We start from the raw sequence: 22,499 nt of genomic DNA, 5'->3' as shown, positions 1-22,499 counted from the left end.
AAATTTAATTAATTTAATTTATTAGTTAGTTTTTCTCGGATTTTACATAAAATGCGTCATGTGGGTCAAACTTAACTTTTTGGAAGCCGCCATCTCCTTTTCAAAGTTTCCCACTTGATTTGGTCTACAGTGACACATACATGAACGCACATACGCATTTTTCATCAATTAATTAAATTTAACTAAATAATTAATTAAATAATACTAAATCGCTAAAACAACTGAAAATCTAATCTTATATCTTATATCTTATATAACAATATATAAGATATCTCAAAGAATCGCGAAGATTTCGAAAGAGATAAAGATTCGCAACATAAATCTTCTATCTCGTTATATCGAAACCAAATTAGGAGAAACCATACGTAACATAAAATTAGGACTAAGCAGTTTTTCAGTTATTAAGCTCATAATTAAAGAATTGAAGCAAGCCAGTGAACTATTGAACAAGATTAATATTCTATTCAGCAAGAAGATGACAATGGTTGAAGAAGTGGTGGCTATAGAGGAGGAAATCAACGCGGTCGCGCCTCCTCCGCCCAACTTCTCGGTGGTCGAAGACGGCGTTTACCGCTCCAGCTTCCCTAAACCTTCTAATTTTGCTTTTCTTGAAACCCTAAATCTTGTATCCATCATGTAAGTTATTATTCTAACATTATACTTTATTACCAATAATTTCTGTAATTATGCATGCTTTTCTATCTCATTGCATTAATTTTTTTAATCTTTGTTTAAAACTCATGAAGATTACTACTAATAATAATTCAATTGGTGGATATTTTAATATGACTGCAGATGCTTATGCCCTGAACCCTATCCCGAGGAGAATCTTGAGTTTCTTCAATCACATAATATCCGTCTCTTTCATTTTGGTATTGAGGGCAAGACGGTAATTAACCTACCCTGCTTTCTCTTCTATTGTATAATGCGTCCTAGCTGGCTCACAGATTGTTTTAAAATTAGTATATAGCGTTTCAACTTTGAACATCCAAAGTTGGAATATATCGGAAAATAGAAACATAAGAATTTGGATTACGAATGTTTGACTATTCTATTTTTTTTTTTCTTTACTATTCAAAAGATAGTATATTCAGTGACATATAAAAATTTAAAACTTTAAGGGGGCCGGGTTTAGGAATTGCATTAAACGTGTTTTGTTTATTGCTAATAATGATTAGTCTTTTCTTGGGTGCTTATTTGCAGGATCTTTCTCAGTCTATTGTCAAAGATACAATCACAGAGGCTCTCAAAGTTTTAATTGGTACACAACTTCTTACATTATTTACATCATTATAATTTATTAGAAGAGCAACTCAAATATTTTTCATATTTATTCGTGTTTATTTTGAAGAGTAATATTATTCATTCAAACTTTTTTATGAACTAAATTCAACCAAATTATAAATAATAAAATTTGAATATTCATAACTAATTTTTGTTAATATTAAACTAATTTAATTAAATTTGATTAACAAAAAAATTTAAATATGTAATATTATTCTTATTTTAAATGATAAATAAGTTGTCTAACATTTTATTTTAAAGATAAAAAAAAATCTATCACCAAATTTAATTACAACTAAATTTTTAACTTTTCTAAATGGGAACATAAATTTTTTCATACTGAATTCAAATTATCGCTAGAGAAATTTATCTGGCTCTTATTTTTAAAGATCAAAAACCTATTTATATTTTAATTTGATAAAACAAATTTATTTTTGTGATAAAAAATTAAGAACTTATATTGTTCTTATAATTAACTCAATTATTTGTGTTAATTTTCAGATGTGAAAAATCACCCAGTTTTGATCCATTGCAATAGTGGAAAGGTAAGCGTTGACTTGTCAAATTAATGTCTTAGTCATTGCATTTTTTTTACAAATGCGTTACTTACTTTAAAAAAAAAAGTATAACAAATTTACTTAACTAATATTAGTCAATTTTTTTAGGATTTTAATTTAGAGTCTATATAATTAAAGATTTATAATTTAGAATTTAAATTTAAAAGAAACAAAATAATTTCAAAAAAAAAATTCACTGATATTAGCTAAAAAAAAATTAATTCTCTAGCATTACTTAATCCTTAATTACATTCCTTATTATTCTATTATTAATATAATTTTGTCTTCTTTAATTTAATGCAGCATAGGACTGGTTGCCTTGTTGGATGCATGAGGAAATTACAGAATTGGTGTTTGGATTCAGTGTTTGAAGAGTACAAAAAATTTGCCGGTGCCAAATCAAGAAATACGGATTTGGAATTCATTGGAAGCTTTGATATCTCAAACATGAGACAATGTCTTTACAGCATCATATACCAATACCAAGGATTTGCTTCAAACAAGCCTCGCTTGTTGTTTAGATCCGGTGATAACAATGTACAGAAGCCACAATTGACTAAAGTTTAATTAATTAGTTAGCAGCATCCACATCTTTGATTTGGTTCATTTTAACTTTTAATATAAACCAATTAAAGTTTATGTGGAGATAAGTTGGTGTTTCGTCATGAACAAAGAATTGAGATACAAGTCAAACCTTAACTTAGTGTGTCTACTCTCTAATTAGATGTTTGTTCTTTGCCTAATTGTATTAATATGCGAACATCTACTCCATTTAGTAAATTTTTGTGGGAAAAAAAAACCTACACTTTATATTAGGTCTCCTGATTAATTTTCAGTGGAGCAGTGTAAACTTTTATCTCTCATTTTGAAATCATTTGTACAGCTTATAGTTTTTGTTAATATGAACTGTGTAATTACTATATTAACTATAGCTTTTATTGATATGACCTATGTAAAACTATAGTAACTCTCGCTAGCTAGTTTAGATTTTTGTGCAATGAACGGAAAATTTCTATTCATTGATATTTTTGTTGGAATTTTTATTCTTTATTATTTAATTTAATATGTATATATTCTATTAGTCAATATATATTTGTATGATTATTTTTAAAGTAATTATTAAAAGGATATAAATTGATCTTATAATACATATGATTAACAAAAATTAACGTATTACAATACAATAGTATAAATAAAATAAATATCTATATTATTATTCTCTTAATGGATAAATAAGAGAAAATTAATTCCAAAATATTATTACTTTTTTCGTCCAATCTTGTCTATTATGCAAAAATTCAACTTCATAATTTTTTTGTGTGACTTAAATAAATTAAATAAAAAAAATAAAATAAATAAAACAAAAGAATTGCTTAAATAGAGAGAATCCTTTTTAAGATTACTCTTAAATTCTTTCCAAAGTGAAGGAAGCTCCATATGAGAAAGTTGTAACTTCATCGCCATTTTTGTCATAGTGTCTGCTGCCACCGTGTTTGCATCTCTCATAATCAAACGAAAGTCAACACGCCAATTTCAATGCATGATATCTCTTATTTTGAGCACCGATGGATCAATAAACCCAAAACCATCTTGGTGATTAGTAACAAGATTAAACACTTCCACACAATCCGTCTCACAAATAACATCTCGTTGACCCACATCCCAGGCTAAGAGATATCCTCTCCAAATAGCAAACAATTTTTCTTGAAGAATACTATTACTCTCAATCATTTCCAAACACCCCATTTGCCAACTTTCATTACAATCTCTAATAACACAAGCAACACCAACACTATCACTCAAACTAGGATAACTAGCATCACAATTAATCTTGAAAGTACTAATGGATGGGGATTCCAAAAACCATTTATAGTAGAGGGAAAGGACATACGTTGTAATTCAAAAATATTCCTAAACTCCTTTTCTGAAGTTAATGCTAGACAAATCACTTTTTTCGGAGGCTGAGTTTTATGAGGATTAAATATGTCATTATTCCTTGCTCGCCATATCCATCAAAGTCTCGAAAAAAACTTGAACGGATGCTCTCTGCTAGGATACAAGAACCAGTTTTTCAAATCCAAAAGATGACAAGAAATATCCAACATATGCCATACAAGCTGAGCTTTTGGACAATCCCAAATACAATGTAAAACCAATTCCTGACTAGAAAGACATCTTGGGCACCTATCTGATGATGACATCCCTCTTCTGAAGCGAAAACTTGCTGTAGGAAGAGCCTCTTTAAGACACAGCCAAGCCAAAAACTTGTGCTTTTCTGGAACAAGCTGGTGCCAAAGCCAAAGCCAATTCTCTCGCTCCTCCTAACCAAACAGCTGCTTACACAACCACAAGTAACCATTGCGTGAGTCATAAACTTTGACAGCAGACCCAAACCAATACCAATCCACTTCCGGACCTGCTTGCACATTTGGATTGTAAGAGAGAATATTACCTTTTAGATTTTGAGATGAAGGAGAATAAAGAGTATCCAAATGCTACCTACCAACCGACCAAATATCCTCTATCCAGAGATTAGAATAAGAAATGTGAACATAATCCATCTCATTAGATAACCGTCCTTCTCTCCTCCAGCTAGAAAATCAAAAATTCTGGTTCAAATTCCCAATACACCAAGCAAACCCATCCTTCAACACTTCCCAAGCCTTGCAAAGACTCTTCTAAATGGGAGAGTCCTTGTTCATAGGACAACTAAAACAGTCATATAGAGATGATCGGTATTTGACATCCAACAATTGGAACCATAACTTGTTTGGCTGTTGGAAAAAAGTCTAAACTAGTTTCGTAAGAAGAGTAATATTCACACAATAAGGATCTCTAATTCCCAAACCTCCATATTTTTTTGGAGTAACCAGTTCCTTCCAACTAACAAGATTCAATCCTCTTCCATCAATTTGTCCTTTCCAAAGAAAATTCTTCATCATAGACTCTAATTTACTAATGATTCCTTCGGGAAAAATAGAGACCTGCATCTGGTATGTGGGAATAGCGGCTGCAACAGAATTAACCAAGTAGAGTCTACCAGCTCGATTGAGTAAACTCCTTTTCCAGCTTGTTAGTCTACTATGAATCTTATCTAGGACACCATTGAAAGTTGAACGGGTCACCCTAGAATGGCTAAGGGTAACTCCAAGATACTTGCCCAAGTCTTGGACAAACCTAATAGAGGATACCCCAGCGAAAACCTCTTTCCTTGTTGCAGAGATATTCTTGGAGCAAAACGCTTTAGACTTCTCTACATTAATCTTCATCCCAGATGCTTTGCAAAAAGTCTCTAAAATCAACATCATATTTTGCACTTGTCTCTTTGTAGCTTTACAGAATAGAAGCAAGACATCCACAAACATTAAGTGGGATATTCTTGGTCCCTCTCTAGAAACAGCAACCGGCTCCCACAAACCCAAATCAATCTAATGACTAATAAAGCATGCCAATCTCTCCATACACAACACAAAAAAATAGGGTGACATAGGGTCTCCTTGTCTAATACCCCGGCTAGGAGTAAAGCCATTCAGGCAATTCCCATTCCAAAGAATAAATAAAGAGGAAGCAGTGACACAATTCATAATCGAATTAATCACCGGTATCTATAAAAGATTTCAGGCCGATTAGTCTTTGCAATGTAGTTTACAAGATCATCACGAAAGTTCTTGTTAATAGGCCTCGTTCTCATCTTGCGGAGATTGTTAGCCCGCTTCAAGGAGGATTTATTCCGAGACGAGGAACTCCTAACAACATCATTATTGCTCAAGAAGTACTCCACTTTATAAAGAAGACTAAATAAAAAAAGGCATACTAGCTTTTAAGATTGATCTAGAGAAAACTTATGATAAAATTGACTGGAAGTTTTTAGCTCATAGTCTCATACCCTTAAGAGCTTTGGTTACAGTCTTACTTCATGATTTCAATTCTCATTATATCTTGATTAGATCTCTAATTAATAAAATTTTTAATTAATTTTATTTTTATTTTTTAATTATAGATCATAAATAATTTTTCTCTTAAATAGATGTAAATAATAATGAATTAATTCAAGTACTCATATTAAATCATTTTAAATAAGTAAAGTATTATTTTTGTTTCTAATATTTAAAATAAATCTTAAAATTATCCATAACATTTAAATCGTCCTATTTAATTCTAAACATTTCAAAATTGCATCCATGTTTATCGTCAATTCTATAAACAAATCACTAACAAAGTTACACATATGGACGTTAATTTCCTTACCCCAAACGTTAACATTGACACATTTGCCTCTTTGCACCTATTATTGTTTCATTATATGAAAGATACCATTAAGAAGAGAAAAAGAATGTAAGACTTGTTATCCCCAACTCTCTGAACCCTACCATTTTTCTCTTCTTTGAGATAGATCTTATGAAACGTTGTAGATTGAAGGTAATTCGTGGATCAATTTCACTTGTAAAGGAGAAGATTGTTGCTTTTTTATTTTTACATGTGTTGATTTTATGCAGAAGCAAAATGTATGTACAACCTATTTTTCTTTTTTGTTTTCTAATCAATAATGCATGCAATGAAGGTGGTAACGTATAGGGTTGTTTGCATTGTAATGTTTGGGGGGTAGTTGGGGTTCATAGAAAATATTCTTTGTGGTCCTGAATTAATTAGAGCTTTTGTACTTTCTTAATCGCTTACTGATGTTGGGGTTATGAAGTATTTTAGGTTAGTTTTCTTACTTTAAGGTGGTGGGTTTATTTTTGTTTATTTTTCTAATGACGATTGATATATGTAACAGGGTTTGAAGGTATAACATGAGTTATTTTAGTATGAAAGTTTAGCACCAAGATAGGTTTAATTTGGACTTGAAGGAAGGTCTTTGCAATATTTGGGTGGGGAGCTTACTATCATAGACTATTGCAATGAAGATGAGTGGAGCTTGATTGAGACATACAATATAATCTGTAAACAAGGTTATTTGAAGAAAGACATAACAGCCATATGGTATAAGTCAGTAAAAGATGGCATAGAGGAAAGCTTAAAGATGCTACAAAATGATAAAGATGTAATGGAGATGGAAAGTATTGGGGTGAAGGAGGATATGGTTGAGTTATATGCTATTCACAAAATTAGTGATATCCAAGAAGATGTAGAGGATGTCCAAGTGTGTGTGAATCCTACAACAACAACAATAGTGAATGAAGATGGGTTTGACCGAATTGTTTTATTTATATAACCCCATGATACTGGACAAGGGCAGAACAATGTTGGATCAATCCCAAAGGAAGAAGTTAGGTCTAAGAGTGAAGGATTGGATAAGGGAGAAAAAGGCAGTGAGGCATCTAAGGATGATGACTATGAACCCAAGGATGATGAGTCAAGGAGTGAATATTCTTGGAGTGATGATTCAAGAAAGAGTTATGCATCAGACCATAGTACTACTGAAGTTTGATTTTGGTGATAGTAATGATGACAAGGAAGGGGTTGTTCGGATTAATTGATGTTCTCATTAGCAAAGAGGATTAATTCAAGTCTGCTCCTACTTAGACCTAAATTCATACTGCAAACAAGTTAGAAAATACAAGGAAAAGGAGAAGATTGTTGGGGGATTTTGTAATGAGGATAAAGGGTATAATAGTGAAGATTTTCTAGATGTACCATTTAGTGATAATGAGGATGATCTTGTTGGAAAGAAGTATTAACTGCACAAAACATGAGTGAGTACATTGAAATTTTCTATGTGTCAAGAGAGGAGTTTAAGGATTATATAAATGCCTATGCTATGTAGATTAGAAGGGATTTGAGATTTTCAAAGGTTGATCTTTGGAGGATAAAAGCTACTTGTTTGGAGAATTATAATTTGTATGCATATTATTATGGAAAGATAAAAAATGAACAAACATGGCAGTTGAAAGGTTGTCACATGAAGCAAAATTTTTCAAGGAAATTGAACAGTGAAATTATGCATGCAAAATGGATAAGCAAGGCTTTTCTAAAAAAGAAAATTGCTGAGAATCCGAAGATCAAGTTAAGTACACTAATGAAGAAATATATAAAAAGTGGAATGTGGAGCTAACTAGGTCTAAAGTTGCTAAGGTAAAGCAATTTGCATTGGATGATACAGAAAACTTACTAAAGCAATATAGAAGGCTCTATGATTATTATGCTAAGCTACTGAGGTTAAATCCAGGGTCTTTAATACACTTACAAGTGTAAAGACCACCTAAGTTGCCGCTGAGAGACCAATGCCAAGGATTGGCATAAGACCAAAGTTTGAGAGACTGTATGTATGCCTGGATGCTTGCAAGAAGAGTTCTCTGGTGTGAAGGTCCATGATTGGAATGGATGGTTGCTTCATCAAGAAACCTTATGTAGGTCGTTGACTCACAGCAATCGGTCAGGACCCTAATGACCAAATCTTCCCAATTGTATATGTAGTGGTATTATTGTTGTCAAACTCTCGAGTTAACTCGTATACGAGTTTAGATATGGAATCGAGTTTACTCGGGTATAGACTCTATCTTGAGTAAACTCGGCTAGACTCAGTCAAACTCAGATAAACTCGTGAGTCTAAGACCGAGTTAGCGAGTTTGTGTTTTTCTTCATTTTTTGCTCAAAAAAGTATCATTTTGAAACTAAAAAAAACATTTTTTTATTAGGGTTACGATAACACTCCCAAAGAATGAAAAAAAACTCACTCACAACTCACTCATCTGCGTCATTTCTCTCAAGTATTTGTTATAATGTATGCTATTATTTTAATTTATTATGTGCTTTAAGATTGATATTATTAATTTTGAAGTGTTAGAATTTAGTAAATATACATTATATATATATATATATATATATATATATATATATATAAACTTCATAACAGGTGAACTCGTACGAGTTTACGAGTTAACTTGCGAGTCGAGTCTAGGTCAGCTCCACGAGTTTATTTAGACTCGCAAGTTTGACAACCTTGAGTGGTATGGTTGAGGTAGAAACCAAGGACCCTTGGATTTGGTTTCTGACTCATCTTTGTGATGATCTAGGAGTTGACAAAGTCAAGAACTGAACCTTCAATGACTTGTATTGAAAAAATATCCTTTAATATGGACAACTATGTTTCTGATTGATACAAGAAAGATGCATATATTGCATGCTACTAAGATGTTGTGTATGATTCATACTTGTGAGAAAGAACTCAGTATTAGTATGATAATGTGTTGCCACCAGTTTATAGAAAACCCATAAGACCTAAGAAGAAAAGGACATAAGCGGCTGAAGGCCAAGTTGTTAGGATTGGATTATCTCGTGAAGGACAAGCCCAAAATGTTCTTATTATTTTGCTACAGGTCATAACAAAAAAAAACCTTCCTAAAGAAGTGCAAAGTATCTGCAACCTCTGTTGTAAGCGTTGAGGTTATGTATATTTATTATTGTTTTTCTATTGATTAATTACACAATCCACTTAGGCTATAAAATAATTTTTTTCATGCTTCATGCTTATGAAAATAATGTTGGTGGATCTACTTCAAGAGATACTTCAAGGAGAACAACCAAATCAAATTCAAGAGGCACTTCAAGAACTGCATCTAGTAAAGCTTCTCAACAAAGTAGCAGCAAGCAATTCGAGGACAACAAAGGCATAACCTCATAGCTAAAGAGAAAATCAACTATGAATGCAGTGATTACTCAGCAATTACAAATTGCTTTAAAAGCGGCCAAAGTGACCCCTTTTAATACTACTCCACAAGCAGTAACTTGATCCAAGGTACTACCAAGTCCAACCAAGACTGTCACTCTCTCCATGGCCAACTAAAAATGGAGTGATGCACACATAGGAGGTCTTTTATTTTTTGAAAGCTTAGCAACTAAGTTGATTGATTGATTGAAAGTTTGAGGTTGACAAATTATAATTGACAATTTATCATATTGCTAGATTAGTAACAAAGTTAGTGAAACATTGTTGATAACCGTAATCAAGGCTTTAATTTAGTTGAAATTCATATCTAGTTTCCTCTAGTTGTTTATCATTGCTTTGAATTACTTGTTTCTTTAATTTTACATAATTGCAATTTTTATTTTCTTGTTACCTAAATTTAGTTGTCTCTAAAATCCCCAAACTCTCACAGTTAATCACCTTCTATATTTTTTCATGAAAAATGATCCAGAATTAAACTCTCGATAGTGTTTTGAGTTGTGCCATTTTTATAATCAAATTTGATTGGGTTGAAATTCAGTTTAGGAAGTATCTACAATGAACAAGCTTCTAAATCCAATAATTTTCTAAGTTGGTCTTAGCCGCATCAAGTTTTTGAACAAACTTACAACTAACATGTTAGCTAAATGCTCCATATATTGTTTTCTTTCATATTCTTCTACCTTAAACCCTGTAGCATCATTGCAATAGAAACCTCTCATTTCTTATTAATGTTTTCTTTTCATTTAGCAAGATTAGTGTAGTTGTCCATCCAACCAGAACAAGTGCTATTGCAAACATAAATCTCACTTCAACATTTGTCCTTTAAAGTTGTGACTCGTGGGTCTTCCTTTGACTCAACCCATATAAAGTTTCAATCTACTCTAAAAAGGACAACTTAGCCATGTATAGAAATATGCTAAAGCTATAAATATCACAACACAACATTTTTAACTTACTCCATAGTTAACACAGCTCTAGAACTTGCATCCAAGATTCTCTCTAGTTAAGGAAGTTGCAAGCGTCGGCCTTTTTCCACAATAGTGGGATGTTTTCCTTTGACAAGATGACTACTGTTTTGCATCTCTTGAATATTACTTTGTATCACTTGGGATGTTTGAGATGCCATGGAATCAGCAACCAAAAGGAACACAGGTTATAGAGATTGAGAGACAAAGCAATTGCAAGACAAAGAACGTTTTGAAATTAGAGTTTTGTATTGTCGGAGTTATTTTTTGTTTAATTTATTTATTTTTCTTTTTATGTAGTAACAATAATATGGGAGCCGTTTATCACAATGGACAATAACGTCACGTGTAAAACTCCAATAGTGATCTGTTAACAGAATTAATGGTAAGATAATATTGATGTAATTTTAAAATGTTAGAGACTTAAAAAGGACGACTTTAAAACTTATTCTAAATGTAAGTGGAAAAAATAATACTTTATTTCATTCTAAATTATTACATTTTTTTTACTAACACTATTTCATAAATAATCTTTTTCAAAAATTTAAGTAGCATAAACACAATTAGAAAATTTTAATTATTAATGAGATTATATATATATATATACTAGCAGAACACCCGTGCAACGCACGGGACGAAAAAACATATATTACAAAAATTTGTTTCTTCAATCAATAACTCACAAAATAATATAGTATTATTTATTTAAAAAATCTCTATAATACCATATATTACAAAAATAATTAAATTACACATCTATCTTATTATATTTAATTAAAAAATATTAAAATTCGAGTATCACTAAAATATAAAAATTTAAATACTTTTAAAAAACAAACATAATTTCATCTATAAGTAAAAGTATTTTTTCAAGATGCACATGCATTTTAATTTCAAGATGTATATGCAGTTCCATCCAAATTTTATTACCCTATTACTAAAAGTATTCCTTTAACATGCACATCCATTTTGCTGATAGGAATATGTGGGAGAGCGTTGAATATACGAAGAGATGAGAAAATATATGATTTAAAAATATAATAATTATTTTTGCCTTTTGATTTTATTTATCTGATAATTAAATATAAAAAGAAAGATAAACTAAAAATTCATAAAAACTTTTTTTTTTCATCTACTACTACTTTTAATGTAAACCTTAATATAAAGGAAAAAGAAATAAAGAAGCAAAAGCATCTTACTTTACCCTTCTTTTTTTTTTTCTTCTATGCTTTATTAAAAAATGCTATCAAAATTACATGTGAATGAATATTGCATAGTTGTTCAAATGATTAAACTATAATATTTTTAGTATATACCACATAGAAAAAATGGATATTATTTAAAAACAGTTCCTAATATTCTTTTAAATCCCAAATCGTCCGAATTTGTTCCAAAATATTAAATTCAATATATCTGATGGTGAATAACATCATTACACGATAACCACAACAACTAACAAAATCACCATATTACCACGGTGAGTTTTTCTCTCTTTTAACCAACTATATACTCTATTTACCTACCGTACCAATTTGTACCCTTCCTTCATACTACAAATAATATTTTTCTTTCATTATCACACTCTAATATCCAACTATCAATACATTTAATTATCGAAAACTAATAAATCTTTGTTATTTATTCATCAAAACAACAGCAGTTACAGCATTAAGTGTTCAACCACAAAAGATTCAGAGATAACAGTTGGTGGATCCATGGATATTCGTGTTGGCCCAAAACAATCATTTCATCAAAAACAGCAAACTCGAATGCTATAAAACATATAGAATTGTAAAAGTGTAAAAAGAAATATAATAAACAACAATAATAGAAGTTATAAGATTATGGCTCATTTAGTCCCGTAATACTAACACAAAGATAATTTAGAATTAAAATAAATATTAACAGCAAAAATTTTTACTCTTAAAAAATTTTTATTTTAAATTATTGTTGAGTTGAACTGAGACTTAGATCCAGGAGTGGTAGACTTAGATGAAGACACTTTTTAGTATAGATATTATTTTTTTATTAGGCTTCTTATATAATTAAATTCCAATAAAAAATATATCATATTTACTCAAAATACATCGAATAAAATCCTAAGAAAACACAACAGAATAATAAGCATAACCATATACTAAAAGGATTGCAACTAAAGTAACAATAAATTCATATAGATTTAGAAGAAGTTGAAAAGGCACCTATAAAACAAATTGATGGTAACAATGACACCAACCAAATATTACACATTTAACACGTCATAGATAAAAAAATGGTAAACTTAATCCAAAAATATTCGTCAATTCAGTTCAGAATTTAGAAATATTATTCTTCCTTTATTTTTAAACCAAGTAGCAAGGTATTTTTTATTTTAAAGTTAAAATTCCTAAGCAAAGTAAAACTAAAGTCAACTATACACAAGATAACGATACAAATTTGTTTACACATCAATTTTTTTTCACGAGGTTACGAAATGATACCGATCCAAAGAGAAATAGTTAAAATTAAGATCTTTACCAAAATTTATGATCAAAACTCAAAAAAAAAAAAAATACCAAACAATGTCTCCAAAAGAGTAAGAGTTACTAAATATCAAAGAATAATTTATTGAAAATGTAAGTTCTAGAGAAGTCATGTGCAAATTCAAATCAAGATACTAAAATATGCTGAAAACATATATTGAAAAATATAATAATAAAGTCACTCTCAAATTAAAAGAATATAAAATCGCTATTAGAAAAATTTAAAATATATAAGGCAATAACTCATGAATAAAATGCCAACTTCAAAAGGACAGGTAGAAGACCCAAACAAAAAGGTTGCAAAAACGAAAGTAGTAGAGTTAGGGATTGCAAGAGGTTAAAGTACCGCAAACCTAAATGGAATGTTGGAGGTCGAATCAATTTGGATCTTGCAATAAAGTGTTTCTGGATATCAAGAAGAATTGTCAGATCTTGAAATCAGAGAGCTAAACCTCCATGTCGGGCCACCCACGAACTTTCAGTAACCAAGAGAACCAGCAAACCGTTTCTTGTGGCAAATGTTTCGTCTCTTTTCCTTTTCATTTCAAATGTTCTATTCTCTATAACAAGTGTAGATGACTCACTTATAATATTCTAGCTAAAGAGTAGAAATAAAAGAATAGAAAGTGAATAAAATGAACACACTTAAAAGAAAGATTACACTTAACTTCGGTTTTATATGAAAAAATAAAAAAAAAATGAAAAAAACGCAAAACTTGAGAAGTGTTATGTGTTTTAAAATCACAATATCATTGAATACCTTCAATCTAATACCTTCAACTTAACTAATTTTTAGGAGAATAATTAAACCGTTAAACCTCTTTCATCTAAATGTGTAAAACCAATAATCTACTCTAAGTCAGCATATAAAAGGTAATTATAATAATAGCTTTTCTTATCCAACTAAAGAACATGATGACGTTTGTTCAAATTAATTCTTTTTTCAACCTAGTTTAGATTACCTAGCTATCTATTTAGAGTTTAGTTAAGTAGTTATTACTTTAGGTTTCTCCTTTCAATAACTTTAATATAACAAAGTCATTCCATATCTTTTTTTAAAAACCCTTCAAAATAACTTAAAATAACATTATTTAAACATCTTTCTCAATTTATATAATTAATTCTTATTTCTTGTGTGAAAATATTCAAGACGTCATATAAATTATCAATTATCATTTGCAACTGAATTCTCAACTTTCTCTTGAATAAGATTCGCAACACAGTACATATATAACTTTTCAAATATAAATCGTTTTAACATATCACACTAAAGAGCTACTGCATTTTATTGATCTATATAGAGCTGAACTACAAAGATAAAAGACTACATAATTAAATTTGAGACAACCAAAAAACTTCACATTACACACATTACACACCAAAGGATGGACACTATTTACACTACTCATATCTAATGCCCTATAAATCCTAATTAGTAGCTTTAGTTAGATGACATACAAAATCATGTCACTTGACCCCCTCACCAGATGCAAATTCATCCTCAAAAGCAACAACATCATCAGATTAATCAAATTCGAGCTTTAAGGACCATGTCAACAGAGGCTTTTCCTTTTTCTAATCCTGAACACAACCTTGTATAATGCCACAACATATTCCTAATTTCAGTAAATCCATTAAAATTTAAACCAAATTAAAAAAACTAATACAAATAGGTCTAAAAAATCAAATATTAAAAGTTAGCACATTGTATACGCAAATAAACACATTGACTTGATCACACAAATTATCCGAGTGATAACTTTCATTTGACTTCTCTCTCAAGGCATTAGCAGATTTTCTTTTATGAGAATGACACTTTTATAACAGACACAATATAGTAGCTTTAGTTAACACAAGACAAAAAAATGGAGAGGGAGGGGTATATATAGCAACGTACAACTGAGAAACTTGAATCTTTGAAATAGTTAAAATTTTTTAATTTGGGTGAGAAAAGAAAGGAAATAACTAGTAGATATTTGAAACTGAAACATTTGAAATAAACAAAATACTCTAGATTAGTCTATTCCTACTAACCTCCAATATCTAATCCAAGATCTTCATAGCCGCCACTATCAGATCAAAGAATCAGAAGGACGGACTTGGAACCCTATACCCTAACCTAATAGCAGGAGAGAAATATAGCAAAGAGATGTGAAAAATAGCACGTAAATCAAGATAGCTCTCTCTACACCCGAACCTAATACTGATAGAAGGAAGAGAAAGAACATGCAATGAGCACATCTAGTATTAGTTTAAATATTATAATTTTAATAGGCATATACAATATTTTTAATATTTAATGCAGGATAAAGCGTATTCAGAATGAAAATTTTGCCAAGGTGATCTGTTATAGAAAAGTAGATATAAATTTATTGAATATTATTATCCTAGTACAGACTGATTTGTCAACTATTCTCTTTGATCTTTATAGTAGATTTTTTTCATTAACACATTCTAAACAATTATTCACTTAAGACCAGTAAAAAATATATTAGTAAACCTACTTAAAAGGAATTGAAGAAACCGTAACAAAATCATGAAAGGCCAAACAATTATTTGTTTTCAATTATCATCAAAATAGTATATAAGTTAGAGAATCATTTAATACCATTCATCTTTTAAAAATCAACTTAATATTCAAAAATCAATTACTTGAACATATAATTTATTTTTTCACATCCTAAACCTCATTCAAATAATTAGTATATTAAGTGAACAATCTTCTCTATAAATCCTAAGCTAGCAGCAATAGATTTAAGCAATAAATAGAATTGGAAGAGAAGCAGTAATAAATATAAACAATAAAGAAAATTGGAAAAGAAGACGAAGAGAGAAAAAAGGAAAAGAGAGAACATAAAGCTAACAAAAACAACATGAGGTCAGTGTAAGGGAAAAAGCAAGAATCAAAACTAAATATAATGATTTTAGGCTTCCTATATAATTAGATTTCCAATGAAAAAATATATCAAATTCCATTGAAGATACACCCAAGATAAAAAAAATGGGGAAGAAAGGGTATATCTAGTAGTATACAACTAAGATATTAAAATTTTTTAAATAGTTAAACTTTTTAATTTGGTAGGAAAAAAAAAGGAAGCAACTAATAGATATTTGAAACTAAGCATTAAAAATACACAATATAAACCCTAGAATAGTCTATACCTACTAACCTCTAATATCTAATCTAAGATCTTCATAACCACCACTATCAAATCGAAGAATGAGAAGAACAAATTTGGAACCTTATATTCTAACCTAATAGTAGGAGAGAAATATAACAAAGAGGCATGAAAAATAGCTCATAAATCAAGACAGCTCCTCTTAACCCTAACCTAATAGTGTCAGATATATACCTCAGTGAGATATAACAAAAATTGCGCATGAAATCATAGAGAAAGAAGATGAAAAAAGATAAGAGAAAAAAAAGAAGAGAAATATAAAAGGAAGAAAAAAAAATGGAAGACCAAAAGAAAGGAAAAGGAAGAGCATACAATGTGCACATCTAGTTTAGTTTAAATATTATAATTTTAATAGGCGTATACAACATATTTTTAATATTTACTACAGGATGGAGCATATTCCGAATGAAAAATATATCAAGGTGATCTCTTTTAAAAAAGTAGATATAGACAATTTATTTAGAATATTATTTCTCCATTACAGACTGATTTGTCAACTATTCTCTTCTATCTTTATAGCAGATTATCTTCATTAGCACATTACAAATAATTATTTACTTAAGATCAGTTAAAAAATATTTGTAAACCCACTTAAAAGGAGTTGAAACAATCGTAACAAAATCATAGAAATTCAAAAAATTATTTGTTTTCAATTATCATCAAAATAGTATATCAAAATAGTATAGGTTAGAGAATCATTTAATTTCATTCATCTTTAAAAAACCTACTTAATATTCAAAATTCAATTACTTGAATATAAATTTATTTTTTCACATTCTAAACCTCATTGAAATAATTAGTATATTAAGTGAGCAATCTTCTCTATAAATCCTAAGCTAGCACCAATAGATATAAGTAATAAAGAAAATTGGAAGAGAAGACAAAGAGAAAGAAGAGAAAGAGAGAGAACATGAAGATAACAAAAACAACATGAGGTCAGTGTAAGAGAAAAAGCAAGAATCAAAACAAAAAAGCCTATGCATAGATCTAGAAAATGACAGGTTTAGGTGATGAGCACACCTTTTTGTTTAAATATCATGATTTTAGTAGGTTTCCTATATAATTAGATTTTCAATGAAAAAATATATCATATTCCAATAAAGATACCCACAAGCTAATTATTTATTTAACTAAATACCCAAAAAGAGATAAGGTATCAATAAACTTGGAAAATTATGCTAAGAAAACAATACAACATACGATCAAGGAATTAAGAGATAAACAAAAGAGAGTAACAAATAACAAAAGAGAAAAACAAATAAGGATAAATTACTTACTAATTTTATTCCAATAAAGAGGAAAGCAAAATATGTATTTATAAAGTTACTAATCAAGAATATATAAAATCAAAAAATCAGAAAAATAGAAAAAGAACAAAATAAACCAGCGGTCAAAATTGCACCCTATAAATTTATTAACTTATTTTTTACATACTTATGAGCTTTCATATATCAAAAGAAATTAAAGATTATAAACCCACTTAAAAGAAAAAATAATTTATATAAAAATAAGCATGTAGTTGCATTGAAAAAATATTTATAATACCTATAAAATCAACCTGGACATTATATAGAAATAACGACCCCATTATTTACCTCTAAAGAAATATAAAATAAAAAAATGAAAGATTCAATCAAGGATTAAAGAAATAAACAAAAGAGAGTAATATATAAGGATAACCTTAATAATTTTATTTTAAAAATACGGCAACAAAATATAGAATATTTCACTTTTTTACCACATAAGCTTTTTGAAATTAAATGCATAAAGTGGTATCACTTGCAAAAATATTTCAAAAATTTTCTACAAATAAATATAAAAAAGACAAAAAAGAACATATGAAAAAATAATGAACTTAATTAGAAGGAAGTGAAAATACACCTATAAGACAAAAAAAAAAAAAAATAACACAATGACACCAACCAAAAATTACATGTTTAACACATCACATATGAAAAAACAGTAAACTTAATCCAAAGATGCTCATTAAATCAGTTCACATTTCAAAAATATTATTTTTTCCTCTTTTTCAAACCAAGTAGCAAGATATTTTTATTTTAAGATAAAATCCTTAAGCAAAGCAAAGTTAAAGTCAATTATACACAAAATAATAATACAGATCTGTTATGACATCAATTTCTTTTTTTCTAAGTTATGATAACAATACAAATCTAAAGAGATCACAACTCAAAAAAGAGATACCCAACAATGTCTCCAAAAGAATAAATTACCCAGAAAGTAATCTCTTAAAATTTACAAACATCTAAAAAAAGTAACTTAACCTTCTTGTAGATTTTCTGACTCTATTTCTATTTTCTGACTCCACTTTTTCAAGAGTGAAACTTCAATATTAGCATAGTTGGACCTCAACATAAAGGAAAAAAATAAAGAACAATTAGTTCATGTGTATTTTACTCAATACACATCGAACAAAATCCTAAGAAAACAAAATGGATCAATAAAGATAACCATATAAAAAATGAATGCAACTAAAATAACAGTAAACTCATATAGAGCTAGAGCAAAATGAAAAGACACCTATTAAATAAATGCATCATAACAATGACCACAACCAAAAGTTACACACTTCACATATCACAGATGAAAAAACAGACTTTCTGATCCTATTTCTATTTTCTGACTCCACTTTTTCAAGAGTGGAACTTTAAGATTAGCATAGTTGGACCTCAACATAAAGGGGGGAAAAATAAAGAACAATTAGTTCATGTGTATTTTACTCAAAACACATCGAACAAAATCCTAAGACAAAATGGATCAATAAAGATAACCATATAAAAAAATAATTGCAATTAAAATAACAGTAAATTCATATAGAGCTAGAGCAAAATGAAAAGGTACCTATTAAACAAATGCGTCATAACAATGACACCAACTAAAAGTTACACACTTCACACATCACAGATGAAAAAATAGTTAATTTAATCCAAAAATATTCGTCAAAGTAGCTCAAAATTCAAAAATATTATTCTTCCTTTCTTGTTAAATCAAACAGTAAGGCATTTTTATTTTAAAGTTAAAATCCTTAAGCAACACAAAGCTAAGCTCAATTCCTTTACCAATATAAAAGAAAGCACAATTGATCAATAAACATAACTATATATTAAAAATGATTGCAACTAAAATAACACTAAATTCATATAGATCTTAAAGAAAAAGTAAAGCCACTTATAAAACAAATGGATAATAAGAATGACACGAACCCAAAATTACACATTTAACACGTCACATATGACAAAATAGTAAAATTAATCCAAAATTTTTCATCAAATCAGTTCAAAATTCAAACAAATTAAACTTCTTTTTTAACCTAAGCAACAATATATTTTTATTTTTAATTAAAAATCCTTAAGAAAACCAAAGTTAAAGTCAATTATACACAAAAAAATGTTACAAATCTGTCATGATATCAATTTCTTTTTACTCAGATTATGATAATATACATATTCGAGGAGATAAACTTGCATTCAGATTTGTCAACACCTTTCAATCATTAAGTGTAATCAAACAACTCATTACCAATTTTCAGCAACATAAAAATGTTGAGGCACAGAAGCGAGTAACAATCCTTAGTATAAGATCACATGTAAATACAGGCATCAATCTCATTGTCACCCGCTGAAAAAAAGATGCAGGGAGGCATGAAATTTTGATTTTGAAATAAATAATTCCACAAAAGAAGATAACAATAGTATAATTAGTAGTCAAAATAATAAAAGTTCTATGAAAGAATTTTCTACTTTGATCAGTTGAACTATGTCATATACATTTCTGCAAATCTGCACACATTTTTCCTAACATCAAGAAATCTTTAAATAAAGTGAATTAATTATAAAGATAAACATATTAAATTTCACATAACTCAAGTCAGATAGATGCACAAAAAATGAAGGAATTTTGGAATCTTCACAAGTGACTATGCTTACCATGTAAATTGCTCTAGACAAAGGCTTGCTGAACATACAGTGTGCGTCAATCACCCTTGCAGATTGCTCAGCAGCAAAATTCCTTTCCTTTAAAACAAATGATATGATTAAACAAAAATATTAGCTTCTCCTATAACTCATTCAAATACACAAACTTTCAAACGATTCACCAAAGATAAAGAGGCAAAGCAAACAGTGAAAGGAAAAATATCAAAGAAGGCTATCCCAACAGACCGACCTAAGAATGTACTAAATCAGAATACAATTTGTTTTGCCAGTCTTTATATTTGCCACCCAAATTCACCCCCTCTATATCATACTTCTTCTCTCCCTATTTTAAAATTTTGGGGCAAAAAGAAAACACCTCTTAATTTTAATTATTAGCTGAGAAAAAAATTATGATAGCAGAATCATCAATTTAAAAGGTAGCAATCCTATTAGTTTTTGGACATAATCATCAATTTTACATAAATTTTGCTCCAAACATTAGTAGAACTCAATCCATATCATTCATATAAAAATGACAAATTCAACTCAATTCATTTTGGCCTATGATTAACACCCAAAAGGGAAGGTGTTTTGAAAAAAAACATATTTTTTAAAAAATAAAATATAATTTTATTTTGAGTATACCTTGTTTTGTTTAAATATTTTATGTCTTCAATGCTTATGTTAGTCTTGCATGCCCTCCATTAGGCCTCGACCACTTCCATCCATCAAAACTAAAGGTCCATTCTTGCAAACTAATCATAAAGCAAGCAAGTTTCATTAAATTGCAGCTAAATAGTAAGCAAAGGTGACGCAATGAATAGACAACACCACCACAATAAAAATACTTCTTCGATAAAATAACCTCTGAGGTTTCAGCAGCAACACGAATTTCATCTTCTTTAATGAATTTAATGAATATGAGCCTTTTTCGCAGTCCCTCCTTCTACCACTCCTCCTCCATTTGTTACAAATTTCATTGCAAGTAAAAAGTTATTAAATTGAAGACTATATATGCCAAATTAGCTGGTTTAAGCCCTGAAACAGTAAAAACCAAGGGTAACATTATTCTAAAGGGAAAGAATTTGCCACTTTGATAATATAAATACAATAAATTTTTATTTTCTAAAATTCCATAAATATCAACATTGAAATGCAAATATCTTGCTTTTAAAAAGGTATAAATACCAATATACAATTCCAAACTACCCTTAAGATCCTATCAAATCACCGCACTTGCTGAAAGCACAAATATTTTCTATCTTCTTCCTGCAATTACTTTTTCTCCCACTTTTTTCAAATCAGATCAACACCCCAGCCATATTTCCATGTGAAATAAAAACTTATATACAATTTGAATAAAAAAGATAGAGAGTTGGTGTTGTATTATTATCATTACCGGCCTACATAATACCAAAACCATTTCTTGAAGAGACATGAAGATTAATTTGGTACTATTATGCGAAATCAGCGTGACTTACCCAACGAAATGGGGAAGATTCAACGCACAGAGGTGACGCCGCAAATCACCTATACCAACTACCAGAGTGATCAGATTTCTTCCAAAGATAATAAAGGCAGAGATTTTTTTACCGCGACAGCACGTACAGAAACCAATCTTCTTAATCTTGCTAAAATTAAACCTCCAGAACATCTGAAGCCATTCAGAAACAGAAAACATACCAAACCTCAAATCAAAGACAACGAAAATAGACAAAAAATCCTAAATCAAAGAGATTAAAGACCCAGTCCCAAACAGAAATAAATCGAGAGAATACCTTCACGGGGGAGCGCTGGTTGAGATCTCGACCCAACATGTATCACCAAGGCTGTTGACGTTTGAGAGCGCATCAACCCCGTAACAGATATCTTAGTCGCTCGGCATCGCTGGCATTTCACCAGCTGAAACTAACAGTGCCATCACCGTGATTGTGATCTGAGATGAAGATTCCACTCAGCTCGGTGAGTTAGGATTTCCAGATGGGGGTTGATGAAAATGGTGTTTAAGAGATGGCATTCCGGAGGGAGATATATGGCTTACTGAAATGAGGTTTTGAGAACCAGGGAGAGCCATAAAGAGAACGTGGATGGACATCGATTATATGGATCAGAATGAGTTTGTGGGCTATGGAGGAGAGAACAAAGCAGAAGGGGGGACTTAGGGTTTCAAAAGGGAGAGAGAGGACGCGATGGATTGAAATGAAAGATAGATAGATAATAGAGGGAAACTGTTAGACTCAGTTTTATTTTTTTATTCTGAGATTTTGAGGAACTGACGCGTGGCTTAATGAGCCACGGTCATTATACAAGGAATATATATATATATATATATATATATATATATATATATATATATATATATATATATATTCTTTAAGGTGTTTTCTTCCA

At 29.9% G+C, this 22,499-nt stretch overlaps 1 protein-coding gene across 1 annotated transcript; it reads left to right on the top strand.

Annotated features, from left to right (window-relative positions):
* Positions 1-236: 236 nt before the first annotated feature.
* LOC130947591 (tyrosine-protein phosphatase DSP3-like) lies at positions 237-2,860 on the top strand. Its single transcript, XM_057876291.1, has 5 exons — positions 237-636; positions 796-889; positions 1,204-1,261; positions 1,786-1,829; positions 2,145-2,860. Exons 1-5 carry the CDS (start codon positions 476-478, stop codon positions 2,406-2,408), a joined length of 621 nt encoding a protein of 206 aa, XP_057732274.1. The 5' UTR covers positions 237-475; the 3' UTR covers positions 2,409-2,860.
* The last annotated feature ends 19,639 nt before the right edge of the window (positions 2,861-22,499 follow it).

The sequence above is a fragment of the Arachis stenosperma genome, chromosome 9 (genome assembly GCF_014773155.1).
Source record: "Arachis stenosperma cultivar V10309 chromosome 9, arast.V10309.gnm1.PFL2, whole genome shotgun sequence".
Lineage (NCBI taxonomy): Eukaryota > Viridiplantae > Streptophyta > Magnoliopsida > Fabales > Fabaceae > Arachis > Arachis stenosperma.
This window is presented reverse-complemented; position numbering and strand designations above follow the sequence as displayed.

Coding starts and splice junctions, on each gene's coding strand:
- LOC130947591 (XM_057876291.1), top strand. CDS start 476: ATGACAATGGTTGAAGAAGTGGTGGCTATAGAGGAGGAAATCAACGCG. Junction 890..1,203: donor TTGGTATTGAGGGCAAGACG/GTAATTAACCTA, acceptor GCTTATTTGCAG/GATCTTTCTCAGTCTATTGT. Junction 1,262..1,785: donor GGCTCTCAAAGTTTTAATTG/GTACACAACTTC, acceptor GTTAATTTTCAG/ATGTGAAAAATCACCCAGTT.